Genomic DNA, 18,573 nt, shown 5'->3' on the forward strand with positions numbered 1-18,573 from the left:
TTTAGAAAATCAGCTTGTCAATAAATAAAAGAGGAGAATACATTTGCTAATTTATCATTTGTGCAGGGTTCTCAGGAAGAGAGAAACAATGAAATGATTTTGAAAAAGTCATGGTACAAATTCACGCGTGGGTGACTTAGAAACACATCCTTAATGGTAACAGTGAAGGTGCACCTAGTAGGTCTGTAGTTATGAAGCCACAGAACAAAGCATTAGAGAAGGGACAGGGCATTTTTTGAAACAGAGATGCAAAGAGTTCTGTGGATGAGTCAGCCTGGAAATAATAGGAAAGTGAGTCTATGTGCTCACAGGGGCAAAAGTTTAATGATACCCCAGAGGAAATTATTCAGCAGAAAGCAAATGCCACTGCCTGTGTTGGATAACATCCATTAGTGCAAACCACCTGGCAGAAACCAGCGACAGGCAGAAAAATATCTTAAAATCAGCATGGTAAAGAAATGCATGAACTATCTGAAGAGTGTCTGTGTGTGACCACTATGAGATCAGGCAGTAATTAATCTAACCTATGCTTGGTAATGCTGTATTTTGCTATTAATAAAGCAGCATCCACAATAAAGAAATAAAAATACATGACCAGTAAGGAGCTTGAAGTGAAAAGAATCAGGACTGAACTGAGAACTAAAATCATTTGGAAAAGAAGGAGACTGACATTCTCAAAGTGGTAATTTCCATGGTCAATATGAAAATATAATTTTTCATGAATAATATTTGTAAAAAAAATTATACTAAAAGGAGGTCTGGACTAACATGAAAATGGAAACATTGCTAAAGCAATGTAATTGTCATAATTAGAAACTAGAATCAGCCAAATGTTCCGAAACAGGACATGGTAAATGAAGTTGTGACACAACCATGGCTTGACTGTTAGGCAGCCTCCAGCAGTGTTATGTAGTAACATGGAATTCACTCTTTACAGAGCTTTCAGTGACAATTACTCCACACTGTATGAATTGCAGAGCTAAAGCAATGCCATGTGTACATGCATATATACACATCTACATATATACATACATATATGTGTGTGTGTGTATATATATATATATATATATATATATATATATATTATATATATATATAATTTTGATAGTGCTGGCTAGGCAAATGCTTTACCATTTAAGCCATGCTCCCGGCTCTTTTTTGCTTTAGTTAGTTTTCAGGTAGGGTCTTGCATTTTTCCTAGGGCTGGCCTCAGACATAGATCCTCCCACTAGTGCTTTGTAACTGGGATTTATGGTTGTGCACCATCACACCTGGTTTGTTGGTTGAGATGGGGGTCTCCCTAACATTTTTGTTGGGATTGGCCTTGAACAATACAGATCTCTGCCACTAGAGTGGCTGGGATTATAGGCACAAGCCACCATGCCCAGCCTTCTCTCTCTTTATATATAAATATGTATATATTATATATATAATGTATGTACATATATTACATATATGGATATGTACATATTATCTGTATATATTACATATATAATTTTAAAAACAGATTTTGTTAATTGTACTTGGAAAGTTCTTTGGATTCTCAGCTATTAAACTTTAGTTACTTGTGGATATTTTTTATTAGTAGGACCCTCATAATGCTCTAAATAATCTCTTAGAAAAATACAGGGAAGCACCTGACTTGCTTCTTACAGAACCCTTAATAAAATACTTCGGAACTGAAAGATGGGACCCCGATGCATTTCCTGTAGTTCACATCCTCCCCTTCCTTGCTAGTGTTTCTGGAAGTCACTGAGTAAGACCTGAGTGTGGTGTCTAGAGAGAATGCACATACAGTGACCACATACACAGGAAACTAGTCTGTAGAGTCCCCATTTACGGTTTTTGTTTTGGAGGTAAACTAAGGACAGTGGCCACCCTTGCAGGCTGGGGAGCGGGCACACTGGACTGTTACCCCTTTTCCTGATAACAATTTGCCTGTGAGCATTTGAAGGATGATCTGTGCCCTTGGGAGTATCTGCATTTATTTGAGCATTCAGTCCTTTTTTATTTTTAATCATATTGAGATTGTTACACCAACCCTAAAGCCATATTTTATTCCTTTTGTATTTCTAATAAACGGTTCCTCAATTTGCATTGTTTAAATGAACCAATGGATTGTTTCATATGTTTGTGGTGCACAGTTTTCTACTTTACTCACTTTTGAATTCTCTTAACAATTTTTAAAGCCAATCTAAGGGAAGAACATTTTATCAAGGCATAATTTCATTTTTATTTTTAGGACATATTCACGGATGCAAAAATAGTAGAAGGATTTTCAATTAAGGAGGATGGCTTTTATACAACTTGAAAATACTTGATGTAATTGAAGTGTTCAAATGTAACAATTCGAGAGAATCTGGCACCTTTGCAGTGAATTTTAATCAGGAAGAAGCATTAGGGATATGGGAGAACCACCTGAGGAGTTTCCCCAGGTCTATACTCTGCCATTTTCACCTAGACCCCAGAATTTTATTTGGGGAAGAGAATGTCACATGGTTTTTCTGTAGTAAAAAGTTACGGGAATTGAAATTGCCTTTCGCTTCTTACTCACTCCTGCCACATTCTGATTGCTGAGCTCTTCATGATCATTCACAAAATATTTGAAGGGATTTGTTATTTCAATGAAAATACCAGCAGGGAAAGTCGGGACGGAATGTGAGCATCACAGAGCTGTTCAAGCAAACGCACACCTGGACCCAGAACACCACGTTCAGTCTCGTGAGGTGCTAGTTAATCGCTTCCTTTGATGCAAAAAGGGTCAGAAGAATGCTGCCGATTTCAACTGACACAGCCCTTTCAAGGTTCAAGGGTACCGGAAAAGGTGTGTTTGGCTTGTTGGCAAAGGCAACATTGTCACTGGGCCAGCAGGGCGGGGCCCGGGAGCGCCCCCCGCCACACACAGCCAGCCAATCAGAAGCAGGAGGTGTGGCCACTCACCTGCAGGGCAGGATCCTGACCACGTCGTTGGGCTTGTAGCCTTCGATGCAGACTGCACAGTTGTCAAAGTCGGGCTCCGTTTCCTGCAACAGAAGCAGCATGGCGAGCCGCCTTGGCCTCGGGTCCCAGGGGTCCCACACAGCAGGAGAGCTGGCGCGCAGCGAGCGTGCACAGCAGTCCCAGGGTCGAGTCCCCCAGCCAATAATTTATTACGGGTATAAGATTTTATCTTCTTGCGTATATAAATCGCTTTTGAGATCTCATAGTTTATTTCTGTGTAATAGTCCTTGAACTTTTGTTTTTCTCCGATGGAGGGGGAGAAAAGTCATGACCAAAATTTTAACTTTAAATTTGGTATAATCATTTTAAATGAATTTTATCTCATTAAGGTCAATCGTGTTTTCATTTGGTTGAAAAATAACAGCACATAATTTGTGTATAAAATCAATTATTCAGACTAGTGACAACACCTGGTGCACATGTGGACAGTGGAAGTTTCACGCACTCATTCTGCAGCCAGGGCAACTGCGATGACTTTGGGGTTCTGAGAGCTAGGGTTCAAGAGACAGAAGATCCTTCCTGCGTTTACACTACAGATGTAAGCCTTTTCTGTAAGGATTACTGGAAAATCTTTATCAGGTGGAGGTCATGTTTGTTTTTATCTTGTGGGACACTGGAATAAGGTAGTTGAAAATTGTTTAAATATTGAGTTTTGTTTCCTTTTTTGCATTGACGGATAGAAAATCCCAACTTAAACTCAGGGCCCATTTCTGTTATAGCTCTCAGGTAATGCACTTGTGTACTATTACCATTCTGGCTTTGTCTGTTCTCTTGCACACTTATTTTTATTTCTCATATTTATTAACCAATGATATTTTTTGTCCTTTTATAAACTGCTTTAGGTAACATTTAATTAAAAGAATGTATCAAATGCTTATAGCACAACTTTGAAAGAGCCTTTCCATTTCCCATTCTTCCCTCTTTCCTGCCCTGGCTGTCAGAAAAGACAAGAGCTTCTATGACTAGATCCTCACCACAAAGAAAAGAAGCTGTTACCTTGTCACCCTTCTTGATGGTTCTGACCTGGAGTTTGCTGATGGCTTTCTTTGCAGCATCTCCCAGTCGGCGCTGAAAAACCAAATGCTACTTGTTAGTAATAAAGAAGTGTAATTCTTGACTGCATTTCTAATGGCATTGAATAAGGCAAGGCAGCTGTCTCTGAAATCATGCACGTATGGCATGAATGTTAAGGATGAAGGCAGAAGGATGGGTGGTGGTGGCTGTGCGGAGTGGCTCTCCTAGTCGAGGACTATGAAAGAGCCCTGTCATAGGGAAGTGGCACGTGTCATAGAAAGATCCTGTCCTAGAGTGACTTCAGTGTAGGTTACATCTGCTCTAGCAACAAGCAAAAAGAGAAAGAAAGAGAAAAAGAAAGAAAGAAAGAAAAAGGAAAAAAAAGGTCTTTCTAGCTTGCCACTCTGGCTGCTCAATTTGTGACATGGATCTTTGACACATCTGGAGTCGTTGGAATAGACTTCATCTCCTCTTTTTTATGATCAGAGTATTTACTCCTATAAACCAATTCTCAGCTTAAATTTGGCTTTTTCTATCCTATTCAGTCACATTCTCACATGACAAATCCACCTTCTTTAAACATGAGTGTGAATGTACATAGGGAAAAATACATTATACATCATGTTCAGGTTATCAAATAATTGCAAAGCAAATACCTGGGTAACTACTACTGCTCATGTCAAGAAAAATATTATCAGACCCCCTTTTTGGTAGAGAAAATTACTACCTAATGAGCCCAGCAATAGTGCTACAAGAGGGCAATGAGGAAGAACGGGGAGGAAGAGAATTAACATTTTTATCCTATCAAGGAGAAAAATGGCTTCTTGTGTGGCTGTGTGTTTTCTAGATGTTTGTTTCTCCATTCTTGGCATGTGCACCACTAGCCTGAAATAGATGTGCCTTTATAGCACGTATTTACAGTGCGACATATTTGAAGAATTAAAATCAACATGGCTAATGTTTAAAACAGGTTAATTGTTTGCTTTCACTAATTTTGTTCTGTTTGGAAAAAACAATCATACTTCTTTCTTTCTGTGTCAAAAATTTTAATTTTATTTTTCTTGTGGTATCTGGGATGGAACCTACGAGGTCTTGCACATGTTAATCAAATGTTCTAACAATGAGCTATATACCTGTTCCTTTCTTCTCTCTGAAACAGTGAACACACAATATGTCTGAGGCACCTTGCTAAAACTTTATCTGCAATATCACCTTTAGCTTTACTACAGCACTATGAGAAAAGTACTATTTTTTAGAAAGAACTGAGACTGACAGTAAATTGTTAGCATTGGTAAGTTGTTCTATATCATAGAGTCTGTGAAAGTTTAATAAAAATTTGATTAACTTTAATGCCAAAGCTGATCTATCACCCTCATCTTTATTCACCAAACAGTTTTCCAGTTAATCAACCAGCCAATGAGGCAACCATCCAACATCTGGCCTTCCAACCAACCAACCAACTAGCTAGTCAACTCACCAACTGTTCAGCAACTAATCAGTCAAACAGCCAACCAACCACTCAGCCAACCAGTCATGCAGTCAAGCAACTAACCAGCCAACCTGTTGGCCAACTAAACAATATTAAGTATTTATCATGTAGCACTTCCCTAGCACATAGCAATTAAAGTAAATGAGCAGAAAAGGAGATACTGGCCTAATTAATTCATTTCTCTCTTAGATATTTTATTCGTTATTTCTAAAGTAATACTGGATGTTTTTTGGCATTATTCAGGTTTGAACTCATGCTAGCTAGGTGGGTGTTCAACCACTTGAGCCACAACTCCAACCCAATGCTGGCATTTTTATCTGAAGGGTAAGTATTGGATGTTTACTAAAAAGAGACTTACATACACTTGAGATTTATGAAAGTCTATTAATAGTTGGCAAACTAAGGTAGCAGGAAGAGTTTGCAATGGTAACTACCCAAGGGAACATGAGAGTGAGAGGGAAAGAAAAGAACTGAGGTGGAACTAAGCATGATGAGCCTTCCCTCTCCAGATCCTCTAAGACATTACTAATCACCATCCAGTCCCAGCTCAAGTCACTTCTTCAAACAGCCTTCCTAGATGTTCCCAGCAATATCTCTCTCATCTAAACCGTCATAGCACTTTGTACTTTTATAGCACACTCACGCTTGAAATTTGGTATTTGTTTTTACGATCAATCTCTGTTACACTCACCTCAAGTAAGCTCTGGGGGTGGAGGGGATGTTTATTTTGGGTCCTCAGCATGTAGAATAAAACTACCTTCAATAACTGGCATGTAATCCTTAACAAAAGAATTTTTTTGAGATGTGTCTTGCTATATAGCTCATGTTAGCCTTGAACTTGCTATGTAGCTCAGGCTGTCCTTGAACTTGCAGTCTTGCTTTCTCAGCCTCTCAGTGCTGGAATTACAAGTATGTACCATCATGCCTAACCAACACGTACTTTTGATCATATCTTCTATGCCAAACGCAGCTCTGGGTCTTAGAAAAATGCTACTGAAAAATAGCTCCCAAATTCCTGTCCTCTGTAGTTTCTAGTCCAGGAGAAATTCCATGAATAAAATATTCAGCCAATAGATTTTTTTTAGCATAGAAAGAACCTGAGAAATTTATTCAGTTAATGGGAAGATTGGCAGACAAATTATAGTGATATCTGGAACTTGTGGCAAGGATGGAAAGGCACTGAAGAAGGACTACTAAGTAAAGAGAGGAAACACCACCAACCTGCAAATTTCACATTTATAATAAGAAATCCGAACCCCAGATAAACAAATGTTGACTGCTTTGCTTTTTGAAAGCTTGGGCATTTTTTCAGTTGTGTTCAATTAGTATTTTATAGTATTTGTATCCAATTCAATCACTTAAATTATTTCTCTTTTCAAAGACTGAGGAGAATAATTAAATGGCAAACAGTATTGTTAAACAATGATCACAGATTATGACCAAAGGAGATCAAAGTATTGAAGCAGGTAAAGTGAAAATCAATAGTTATTTATTTTTTTGGTGGAACTTGGGTTTGAACTCAGGACCTCATCCTTGTTAGGCAGGTGCTCTACTACTTGAGCCACTCCCACCAGCCCCTTACTTGTTTATCTTTACGACAGGGTCTTGCTACATAGCACAGGCAGGCCTCACACCTTAATCCTCCTGCCTCGGCCTTCTGGGGGTTGGGATTACAGATCTGAACCACTGTACCAGCTAGGAATAATGTTTCTAAAATTGAATTTTATGTAAAACAATTGTTTAGCAATTGAAATATGTGTCCTTAAAATGTGGGTGTATAAGGTGAATTCAAAGATTAAATTTTGGCTATGTTTAATTTTACTTTTTGGCTACAAGAAGTAGGCTTGCTTTTGAAAATATTCCCTTTCTCCTTCTTTTTTTCCCCCAGGGAAGTGTCTCTTTCTGTGCCCTTTGAAAGGAAGTTGGAAAAAAAAAAAAAAAGCAAGTCAATTCAGGAGATGTAAAGCAAGGCAGCACTAATGTACCAGGGATTATGGCTAAACAGGAAAGTTAATGGTTGGGGATTAGGAAGATGATCTCCATTGCTGGCATCGTATGACTAGGGCTAGAGGGGATGAAGGAGTTTAGCAAAGGATAAAGTCATTTAGGAGATGGGCTTCCCAAATGAGCAGAATTAATGGACTGAAAGACTAGAGTAAAAGGGAGAATAATAAGGTCTTCAGCATGACGTTTATGAGGCCCTTCTCCCTGGACGCCTGGAAAAAATCAGTTCATTCACAAAGTTATGGCTGCATCTCAGAGACTGCTTTTGCAGAGAGCACTGTCCCTTCCCTTGGCCCTGCAGATGCCCAGTGGACAACTGATAGCAGGATAAAAGCTTGACATCTCTGCCTTAATTTTGGGTCTGTCACCCCTCTGCACACAGGTGTGTTTATCATTTCAGGAGCTGTCCTCCTTCTTCAAGGCTGAAGACACCCAGTTAAGAGTAACTAAGGTGCTTTCAAGATTTGCAGGGACCCTAATTAATAGATTGTCAACTGCCAGTCTTTACAATGTCTAGTTCCAGAACCCTGGAGTGGCGTGCCTGACTGTCTCCACACTGGATGTTTTCAGTCATTTCCATACACCTGCAGGAATAGGGAGCCTTAGAGGTGGATGATGTGCCTGGGCCCCCATGCAGGAGTAATCACCTCACAATAGGAACCAATTTGCCCCCTCAAGTGATTTCCCACCCACCTCCAGCTTCACAAAACCAATCTTGAGATAAGGACCAATCAGAGCAGTTTGACCAGGCTACTTGACTTCTTAAATCTTTCCCTATGTAATCCTGGAGCCCAAGTCTGCATCCTTGTGGATGCTTGACCCACATTGTTTTTCTAATAAGCTATGTTGAAAAGCTTCATTTCCTGCCTTTCACCATTACTTTTTCTGTTTGATTTCTGGGGTGAGTGGCTGGACCTGTTTTGTTAGGACTCCCTGACAACAGGCTCCCTCTTGCCTTTAGCTCTGGTAACAAAAGTAAGAAGACTTATTTTCCTCCATCATTCTGAAAAATACCTTAATAAATTCCTTTCCTTACAGTTCCTTGAGTCAAGACTCATTCCATATGTTACAGATATGTAATACACCCATACCTCTTTAGAAGAGGAAGAGGACAGCATTTTGGTAGTGGCTCATGAAGGCTATGAAAACCTCCTCTGGGAGGAGCAAAAGAAGTGATCCAGACACAACTTCTGAAAGACACATGTGCATGCATGCACACACACATGGTCACATAGCACTGGGCTTTTTTCTGGAAAAACAAAATATCAGGAAAAGCACCACCAACTTTTCCAAACTTTGGAATGTACTACATCCATTAGCCATTTACATGTAGCATTGCCAGTATATCCTCTTTTTAACTGACATGAAAATCACATCCAGAACAAATTGTTCCGTTGTCAACATTTAAAAACTTTTCAGTTGGGTGCTGGTGGCTCACACCTACAATACTAGCTATTTGAGAAGCAGAGATCAGGAGGATCCAGGTTCCAGCACAGCCAAGACAAAAAAATTCATGAGGCGCCCATCTCAATGGAAAAAAGCGCCCATCTCAATGGTGCAGCGGCACTTGCCTGTCATACAATCTGCCATGGAAGTGTAAAACAGGTCCTGTCATGGTTTAGCTATGCAGTGCTCCCCTAGGCCCATGTGTTGAAGGTTCCCAGTTGGTGGTGCTGTTGAGAGGTGATTGGATCAGGAGGATGGTTCATCCTCAACAATTCATTGATGAGTTCATTGCTGAGCGGGCTGTTAGGAGGTAGGGCTGAGTTGGAGGAAGTAGGTCACTGGAGGTGTGCCTTTTATATCTTGTCCCCAGCCTCTTTCCCTAACCCCCTCTCTGCTTTCTGATATGAGCAGCCTCCTCCAACATACATTCCTGCTGCTATGCTGTTCTGCCTCACCACAGGCCCATAGCAATGAAGCCAGCTGACTGTGGACTGAAATCTCTGAAACCATAAGTTAAAATAAATCTTTCCTCTTTTCAAGTTGTCCTCTCAGGGTTTTTGTCTCTCAGGGATTAAGTCATAGCAGTGAAAAGTGACTGACATAGGCCCAAATAAAGCAGTTGTTGGCTTTCCTAGTTGACCTCTTCTGTCTTTGGGAGTTTTGTTTTGTTCCGTTTGTTTTGGTGGTCCTAGGGATTGAGCTTACCACACATGGTAAACTCAACCACTGAGCTACATCCCAGCCCTGTGTGTGGGTTTTTAATGGCACCAAGTACAAAGGGAAAGGGAAACTACCGACCCTGCTCAAACTGAGTCTTACTCAGAGCCAGAATAGAGAGTCTAGCACCAGAACCTGAAGTCTATCACTGATTCTCAGGAATACAGAGTAATGTGAAGCTAATGGAGAACTTGGGACTACTTCTGACAGGCAAGGAGGCCACAGAAGGCCAGTGTGAGACTTTTGTTTGAGGGTGGGACTCCTCTGCCTTCTCCTAGATGGTTCTATGAATGTTCTCTAACCAAAACACATATAATCATTCTGTTTCTAAAAATTATCAGGAGTCAGGCATTTTGCTAGTTAGATTTATCCATCTATTTGATATAAATAGGTAGAAGAAAATATTTACAAAAGCTATTGGTTTTGCAACAATAGTGAAGATAAACTGTTGCATGGAAAATAAAAACAAAACCATATATTAAAAGAAAAAAGTCCTACATAAATGCAAACAAGGGTGCTAATAACAACAAGTCCCAATTTAACCCAAGACACAATAAACTAGTGATCTTCAAAATATTTAAGAAACTGGGAAAAATAAGACACTTTCCTCTTCATCTCCTCTGTGTTAGAAATGTTAGAAGGTAATTAAAAACAACCATGCAAAAGCAAAAGCTGGGATCACAGGGCACCAAACACAGAACTGGGTTGAGAAAATGATAGCCCCCAAGCATGCTGTTTTGGCATGCTGAGTTCTTTGTACTAAAGGAGACTGGAAGATCAGAAGCAGTCTCTCTCTGGCTTCTTCCTGCTCCCCTGAAGTCAGTCATAGAAAGCAGATTTCTCTCCTCCCAGGTGAGACATGCAAACTAGAACCCTCACTCCCAAAGCAAGCCGTGCAACTGAGAAAGGTCACTTTCTCTGTTCTCCCTTGAAGACCCTCATTTCAGAGCAGGAAGAGGGGCTGCACAGAGAACCCAAGAAGAATCTGGACAGACAGGTCTTGCCCCCTCCCCCTCTATCACCATTAGATGGAATCCTCTATTCAATCACACATTTACATGGCTGTCTATTCCTCATTTAACCTAAGAGTAAAGATGGTTTTCCCTCGGTCTTTGGGTCTTCATTTCTGAAGGCCCTGGTGCCATGTAAAACATTGCTTAAATAAAGTAATTATGCTGTTCTCTTTTTAACTTTACATGTGTCATCAAAGGTTGGCTGCGATTCTTATGATGGGCAAGAAAGGTTCCCCACCGCACCATAACTGAGTTTGTGTTCTCCCAATCTCATTTGATTTGATAACTCTGTATCACAGTTGCCCCCCTTTTTCTAAAAACTGTATTTTATAATTGTGTTAATTATCATCACCACCACCCAGTGGAAAAATAACGAAGTGGTCTTACATGGTAAGTGAGGGAAGGACTCCGCCAAGGAAAACGGAGTTGTCTGGACACTCACGTGACCAGAGGTAACTCACACATTTTCCTCGTGTGCTCTCAAACATAATAAGGACCCTCACAGGCTGGGCTGATAGGACTGAAATGCTCCACAGCCAGTCTAATCAATTTCCATGATGCAGAATTAGACTATTTTGACAGTGGTACTGAACCTCATAGAGAAGTGATGTAAAGCTGTGTGTTCTCAATGTGAGGTCAAACCCCAGGGCTGTTTTTTAGTGGGAGGGGAAGGCGATGCTAGTTAGCTCACTGATACTTTATGGGTGCAATATGCACTTTTGCATTCCTATCCCTCTGAGGGCTTGGTGCTTTCTTCTAGAGCAGTTTCACGGATAATTTTAGTTCTTATTCTTCAGGAGACAGACAATTCCCTGCCTACTCTCCAATCGTGGCTGACAGTCAGCATACACCTTTCCCTTTCCCTCTGAAGTTCAAGTTTGTTTTAAATTCCATGACTTCTTTTGTTCCAACATAGCACGAGCACCAATATGGGCAAAAAGAGATCACAGACACGTGAGCTCTGTACATGAAACAGTAGGAAAAGGATTTACTCTGGGAGGGAAAAAATCCTTCAAGAAAACTTCACTAAGTGTCATTACCAGGACTCACATAAAACAAAACCAATCAAAACAGGTTTGGCTTCCTTGATTAACCTCAGAAGTAATATTTAGGAAAACCAAAAAGGCTTAGCTAATATGCTCATTTCTGTAACTATTAACACAGATTGGGATTTGTGTGTTTTTCACAACAGGGACCCAGTCCTTGTATCTGAGATGATATCAAGACCTTCATAAGAAGACACACCTATCTGTCATGGACATGCCAGGAATACTTATAGGCTGGGTTTGCTGGGCCATTTTGTAGGTTTCCACCAATAGGACAAGGATAAGAACAGGGCAGTCAAAATGGCACATTTGGGAAATGAGAGGCACATGCCTCCTGGTTGGGGGGGGCACAATCCATTACGCACATTGGTGTTCAGAATCTCAGAGAGTGTCATGCACTTGTCCTACATCCAAGTTCAAGAGGTCACTAGATGGCAGGTCAGGAGATAGGTAGAATGGAGATGAATCCTTAGTACCCTCCTGAGGTTGGGACACTGGGTACTAGAAAAGGATTTAACAATTGAGCCTCACTTCTAAACCCAGAAAGGGCTCATGGTCAATGGTCAATGGCCAAGAGCTTCTTGTTTTACTGCCATGACTGAGTTGGGAATGGGAACCCTCATCAAGCCCTAAAGCTCCTCGACACCCCAGTGCTGCTGAGGTAGCTTGGTCTGGCAGAAACCATTTGACTTGAAATCACCAAGCTGCCTATGTGTCCTTCAAAAAAAATCACTTAACATTTCTCTTTCTCAAATTCATTATATCAAATATCCCCGTAAATCCTAAAAACTATGATTTGGGATCAGGCAGTCATCATTCACAAATACATGAGTCCAATTACAGCCGAGTGACTTCTGCCTCCTAATTCTTAGGACTATAGTTTCCATACACAGCCCTTCTGGGGACAAGGGTTCTCAGACTGACCTGAGAGGTGCCCATGTTGTGCACGGTAGAAGCCCACACTGGTGGCATTGGTGGGATATTTACTAAAATACTCAGAAAGGGGATTATTAGGGCTTGTGAGATGAGAAGGAAAGGTCTGTTATGATATTTAAAAGTTACCATGATATATGTTAAATGTCCAGGAAAATGTTTTCCCTAATCAATACTGCATTTGTGTGTGTGCGTGTGTGTGTTGCAATTTAATCTAGCCCCTCATGCAACTAGACAAGTGCTCCACCATTTAGCTGTACCCCAGCCTTTACCTGTTCCTTTAACAGGTGGAAGTATTACATAAATTGCTTCACCTAAGCAGCAATCCCTCGGCTTCCTCTCTTGGCCTGAACGGCTTTGGGCTCCATTTCTATCTTTGTATTAGATCCAGTCCATAACTCTGCATGATTGTATTTACAGACTACATTGTCCTCTGGCCTCATGATGCTCCCCTGCCCCAGACTCTGGTTCCACTTTGCACTAAACCCATCGTTAGATATAAACTCTCTAACCGTTAAATGTTCTCAGCTCCTGAAAGTTCACCCGTGACAGTGTTCTATGTCCTCACCTAGCTGCCCGGAAGGGTCACATTTATGCCTGATCATGAAATGGAGGATTCTGCATTTGGGCAGAGAGGAGATGTCATGGGTCTAGGATGAGACCTTGGGGAACTGACTCCCTGAAGGTCCTATGTGTGCTTGGAACAGACCTGCATCCTAACCCACATGAGAGACTTCCACAGGCTCTTACATGTCACAGGGCGCATCCAGGAATGGGGCACAGACCCCTGTACATCTAGTTACTGGGGCTTTGCTCAGAGTGGGCTTGAAACAATCAGTCACTGGACTTAGGGACACACAGGTCACCTGACAGATCAAGATTCCCAAGGGAGGCTGGACTTAAGCTAATGGCTTGCACTACAGACAAGCATCAGCAGGGAGACAGTGCTGCAGGGTAGTTAACCCTGAGTGGGAGCAGTGGTTCCAGGTGGTTGAAGGCTGAGCTTGGTCTCTGCAAACCAGCCTCCTGTTTCACCTCCCTCAGCATTCCTGCATGGACTGGGAAGGTGGGTACAAAGCAAGCAGGTTTCAGATGGTCAGAGTTTCCTGAAAATGATAAGAACTGGGAAGAAAAATAAAACAAGTCCATAAAACCATATGATCCAGGAAAAGAGACTGGGGAGTGGGTTAAGGCCACAGTACAGTTCAGTATCCCAAACTCAGGTCTCTAACATCTTCACCTGGGATAGCCACTCTCCATCTGAACTCCACCTGCTCTGATTATTTAAATGGCATCAATTTTCTCGAGGTCTTCCATGTTGCTATGTCTGACTTCTCTCCTGAGCTCCAGGTGGTGGAGTGGTTCAAGTGGTAAAGTGCTTGCCTAGCAGGCCTGAGGCCCTGAGTTCAAATCCCAGTTCTGCCAAAAAAAATTGTGAAAAACTCTCCTGAGCTCTAGCCTTCATTCTGAAAGCTGTACCTGGGATCCCTGCTTCAATAACTAATAGGCTTCTAAATGTACAATTGCTAAACCCATGTTCCCGACTCCCCAACCCCTCTAGATCTCTTCTGCTGTCTGTCCTATTTCAGTAAAGGTCTTGACCTTTGCCCTCTTTGCATCCTTCGTTCCTCTCCCTCTCTCAAACGTATGCTAACCGTGTAACTTCTAATCGAAACTGCGATTTTTTAAAACTTTATTATTTTTATTACCTATTATTGTTGTACTGGGTGTGCACTGTGACATTTACAAAAGTTCCTACAATATAGCATAGTTGAATTCAACCCCTCCATCATTCTTCTTTATCCCTCTCCCCAAACTGCAATGATTTTGATAGTAAACTGAGGAGCTAATAGTTAGGCTGTGTGATATCATGGTATATAAAAACATATATTTTGCTTTTTATCCCAGTTTCTGGCTAGAGTTCCTAAAACTCTTGTAATTTCCTAAGCCATGAGAGTGACAAAGGTGAAAGGACAGTCTTTTGTACCTAACAAGCCCCTTTCAACCATTCTGAGTTTATATTAAAGAGGTGACCTTTGGAAAGTCCCTAAAGATGGGGTCTGGTTGCCCAGGGAACCAGTCTTGTGATTAAGGGTTGGAATTTTCAGATCCACCACTTCCCGGGGAGGAGAAGGGGGCTGGGATGACCACCAGTGGCCACCAATTTAATACACTCTGAATAGGTAATGAAACTTCCACAAAGGTCCCACAGGGCAGAGTTCAGAGATCTGCAGATCATGGGGAAGAAAGGAAGCTGGTGCTCTGAGAGAGGGTGGAGGCTCTACACCCCTCCCCCACATTGTGCTCAATGTGTCTTTTCCATATCACTGTTCCTGAGCTGCAACTTTGATAAGCAAAGCAGTGCCCTGATTTCTGTGAGCTGTTCTAAAAAAATAAGCGAATTTGCCTTGAAGAGGGAGTTGTGAGAACCTCCCATTCAGAGCTGGTCAGTCGGAACTGGACTGGTGTCTGAAAAGAGCCACATGGAACCGAGTGCTCCATCTGTGGGGTTTGATGCTGGTGGTGTTAGACTGAAGTCAGATTGAAGACTGATGTAAGGGAAAATGACTGATGCGGGAAACCCCCCATGCATATGGTGATACAGAAATGTTCATGGGAGTACAGCAGGAGAAAGCAGGTTTTTCCCCTACTCTACAGATTGCCACAATAGGTACAAGCTAGGATATATTTTTATATTCTACATTGAATCCACAGAGTTTTAAAATCGTGCTTTAGTCTAGTCCATTCCTAGTTTTTTAACCTCACTCACTGTGGTCCAAACCCATCACCTGCCATCTATCTGACCCTTCAAGTGATCTACTTGTTTTCATAGGTGTTGCTTGTTGATGCTAAAATGTGGAAAAGAACTTTAAATATACACGCACAGATATATATAGGACTGAAACATCTTTGAGCACTCAAGGGAAGTGTGGTTAAGAGTTGCCTCTGTTAGAAGAAGGGAGTTCGCTGAAGGGAGTTCAGTGTGGGGAGAAAACTTACGCAAATGTATAACTTTTGCTTATTTATTATTATTTTTTACTGGGTACACATTTGTTGTTAGTTATAAAACAGTGCTGCACAGAAGATTTTTCTCCAAGAAAGCCAGATTATTTCTCTTCAGTGTATTTATATGCCTTCCTTTTCCCATAACTCTGGAGAAAACACAGAAGATCTCACTTCACTTGAAACTGTGTTATAACAGCTAAAAAATCCATATCTAGACTTAACCACATGTGAGTTGTGTAAGAATTGAGCTATGTACATCTTAGGGAGAAATACTATTTTCAAAATTTCTTTTGTCCACTAAAGGTGACCTCATTAACACCCTTCTAACAATGTCACACATTTTCTTATTCTTTCCTCCCAGCAAGACTACAGGGTTGGCCTGTTACCATTCTTACTTTATACATGAGGAAGCCTAGACGTGAGGACGAGAAGGAGCTCATGCAAGGTCACAACACTAGGCACCATCAAAGGTTTGAATCCAGAGCCACTTGACTCCCAAGCTGAAGCCTTTAAGAATTGTTCTGTACTGGACTTAACTTGGCACAGTCACTTTAGGAAACATGGCACAGCAGCCACGCCAACCATCCTCTCCATTTTCAGCTGTAGCCCTTATTTCTCCATGTTAACATCTAAGAGATCTTGCTGTGAACATCTAGCAATCTCGCCCCACGGGAAACTGCACTGAGATGGTCGTGTCCAGGTACAGTGTGGCATGAAAAGGGTCTTGATTGTGTAAGATGCTGGGGACTGTCCTTTAATTCTGAGCCACACAAAGTCAGGCAGACACCGATGTGCTCATCTGGCTAATTCAGGTTCAGTCTCTCTTGAAACAGCTGAACAGCTGGATACTTCACCAATATGAAATTACCATCTTTCATATTCTATTTCAGGCTGTGAACCTGAGAGTCACTCTTTCTGAAGGTCAATAATGCTTTAATAAAAATAAATGATTTAAGTTAACCTGATGCTTATTATAGCTATAGCTTGCACAGCTATAAGTTTCTGGTGAATAGAGTGGAACATTGGCCATCAAAGAGAAATACTTTTTCTAAGAGAAATTAAGTTCTCATTCCATTCACCAAAAGGCTAAAGTATAGTGACCATTTGGATCAGGAAATAGTGCTAACTTTTAACATGATCCCAGTTCCCCAACTGACCCTGAAGATAACATCCTGTAATTCAAAGAAAGTTAATAAAAATGAAGCAGAGTAAAAACTTAAAACCTCATGAGCCACTTCCATATTATCACCTTTCAATGGGTTTTTACTTATCTCATAGACCATGCACCTGCTAAACAGACATGAAAAGCTGTATCTGCTTGCACAAAGTGAAATGATTGAAGCAACTACTCAATTAACTCAAGGTTTAACTCATTCAAAACTTAAAAGTTCATCCATGTCTTAAGTGCTGAATAGTTGCTTAGCTTAGAGGGATGAAAATATAGGGATACCATCTCTATTTAGCACTGTTAGATTAGCTGGTGATAGACTTTTTAAGAATTGATATACACATGTGCACTTCATATGTAACCCCATAGGAACCACGTGAACATATTAGTTGCAATCCATGTTCACTGCCTTGTGTCTGTTACTGTGCTCATTTCCAGAATATGTAATGAAAGGACCAAGACTGGACTTGGGTGTAGTCATGAAGGAGTCAATGTGACAGGAATAATAGGTGATTATTGTCATGCTGAGGAGCTTTAAAAATATTGCAAATTAACTCATTTTTTTCTTCACTGTAACCATAGAGAAGTATATTTTACTGCCATTTAGTACAGAATATTAACAAAGACATTAAATAACTCTCTCGCTTTTGGTTAGTGGTGGAACCTAACTGTTATATAGCTACAAAAATTATATTTCTGAAGATTATTTAATGATGGGGAAATTTTTCAATATTTAATAAAAAGTAGAGCATAAAACACATATGTGTATGTTTGTGCCTCATATATACAAGGAGACACACATATACTGACAATTTCCCCCAATACATACGTAAAGGATTAAAAATACTTGAAAGGTAATATACTCAATTGTTAATAATTTAGTTGTTGTAATGGAAAATTCATCCTTTCGCTTCATGATAGCTAGAGTTTATTAAAATGATTATCATTTTGAGACTCAGAAAAAGCAATCGTAATGATTAAGAAATTGTTCTAGAAGCTGTAGGAAATTTAAACAGGTCTATTGTCACAAAAGAAATAGAAAGGTGAAAGGAGCTATCCTCCAAAGTGAACAGCTCAGACCTTATTAACTCAAAAATGTCTGCTGGTACATTAGAAGAGGTAACCCCGGTGTCATTTAAAGCAGCTCAGAGCAGCCATGCCCAGTAGAACTTCTGGGATGATGGCATGTGGCAAATGCATGGAGAAACAGAGTTCCCAACTTTATTACAGTCAATTGAAATTAAACAGCCACCCATGGCTAGTGACTTCCATGCTGCACATCACGACTCTAGACTAGAAAACAGCAAAGTTCAATGATTCTGATAAAGCCAGAAAAACCATTACCCAAACATGATAAAAATGTAAACTGTGACAAATTTCACACATGAATACCAACGTAACAAATAAATAATATACTAAATAAATTTGTAAATAAATTACAAATATAATCCAGACAGGTTCTACTTCAACTGTATCAATTGGGGATATAATTAGGGTTAGAGGATAGTATATACTGAAAATTCAGGGTGATTCAATGTTGGGAAAGCCATTAATATAATCCATTCCTTTTTTTTTCTGGTTCTGGGCATGCTAGGCAAGTGCTCTACCAGAGCTACAACCCCATCCTAACCCATTCTTTTGAACAGATCGAAAAACAAAACTTAGACCACCACAGCTATTGAAAAGACATGTTGGAATAACCTTCATTTTTGATTAAAAACTGTTAATAAAATAAGA

At 40.5% G+C, this 18,573-nt stretch overlaps 1 protein-coding gene across 2 annotated transcripts in view; it reads right to left on the minus strand.

Annotated features, from left to right (window-relative positions):
• The window catches only part of Rnf150 (ring finger protein 150), a 241,446-nt gene that overhangs the window by 76,667 nt on the left and 146,206 nt on the right, over window positions 1-18,573 (minus strand). For both annotated transcript variants that reach the window (XM_074041195.1, XM_074041196.1), the window contains exons 3-4: window positions 3,997-4,068; window positions 2,941-3,023 (exon numbers count right to left, since the gene is read on the minus strand). In XM_074041195.1, the coding sequence (XP_073897296.1) occupies window positions 2,941-3,023; window positions 3,997-4,068 (155 nt within the window). The remainder of the gene's footprint in view (window positions 1-2,940; window positions 3,024-3,996; window positions 4,069-18,573) is intronic.

Source organism: Castor canadensis, chromosome 9 (assembly GCF_047511655.1).
Source record: "Castor canadensis chromosome 9, mCasCan1.hap1v2, whole genome shotgun sequence".
Classification (NCBI taxonomy): Eukaryota; Metazoa; Chordata; class Mammalia; order Rodentia; family Castoridae; genus Castor; species Castor canadensis.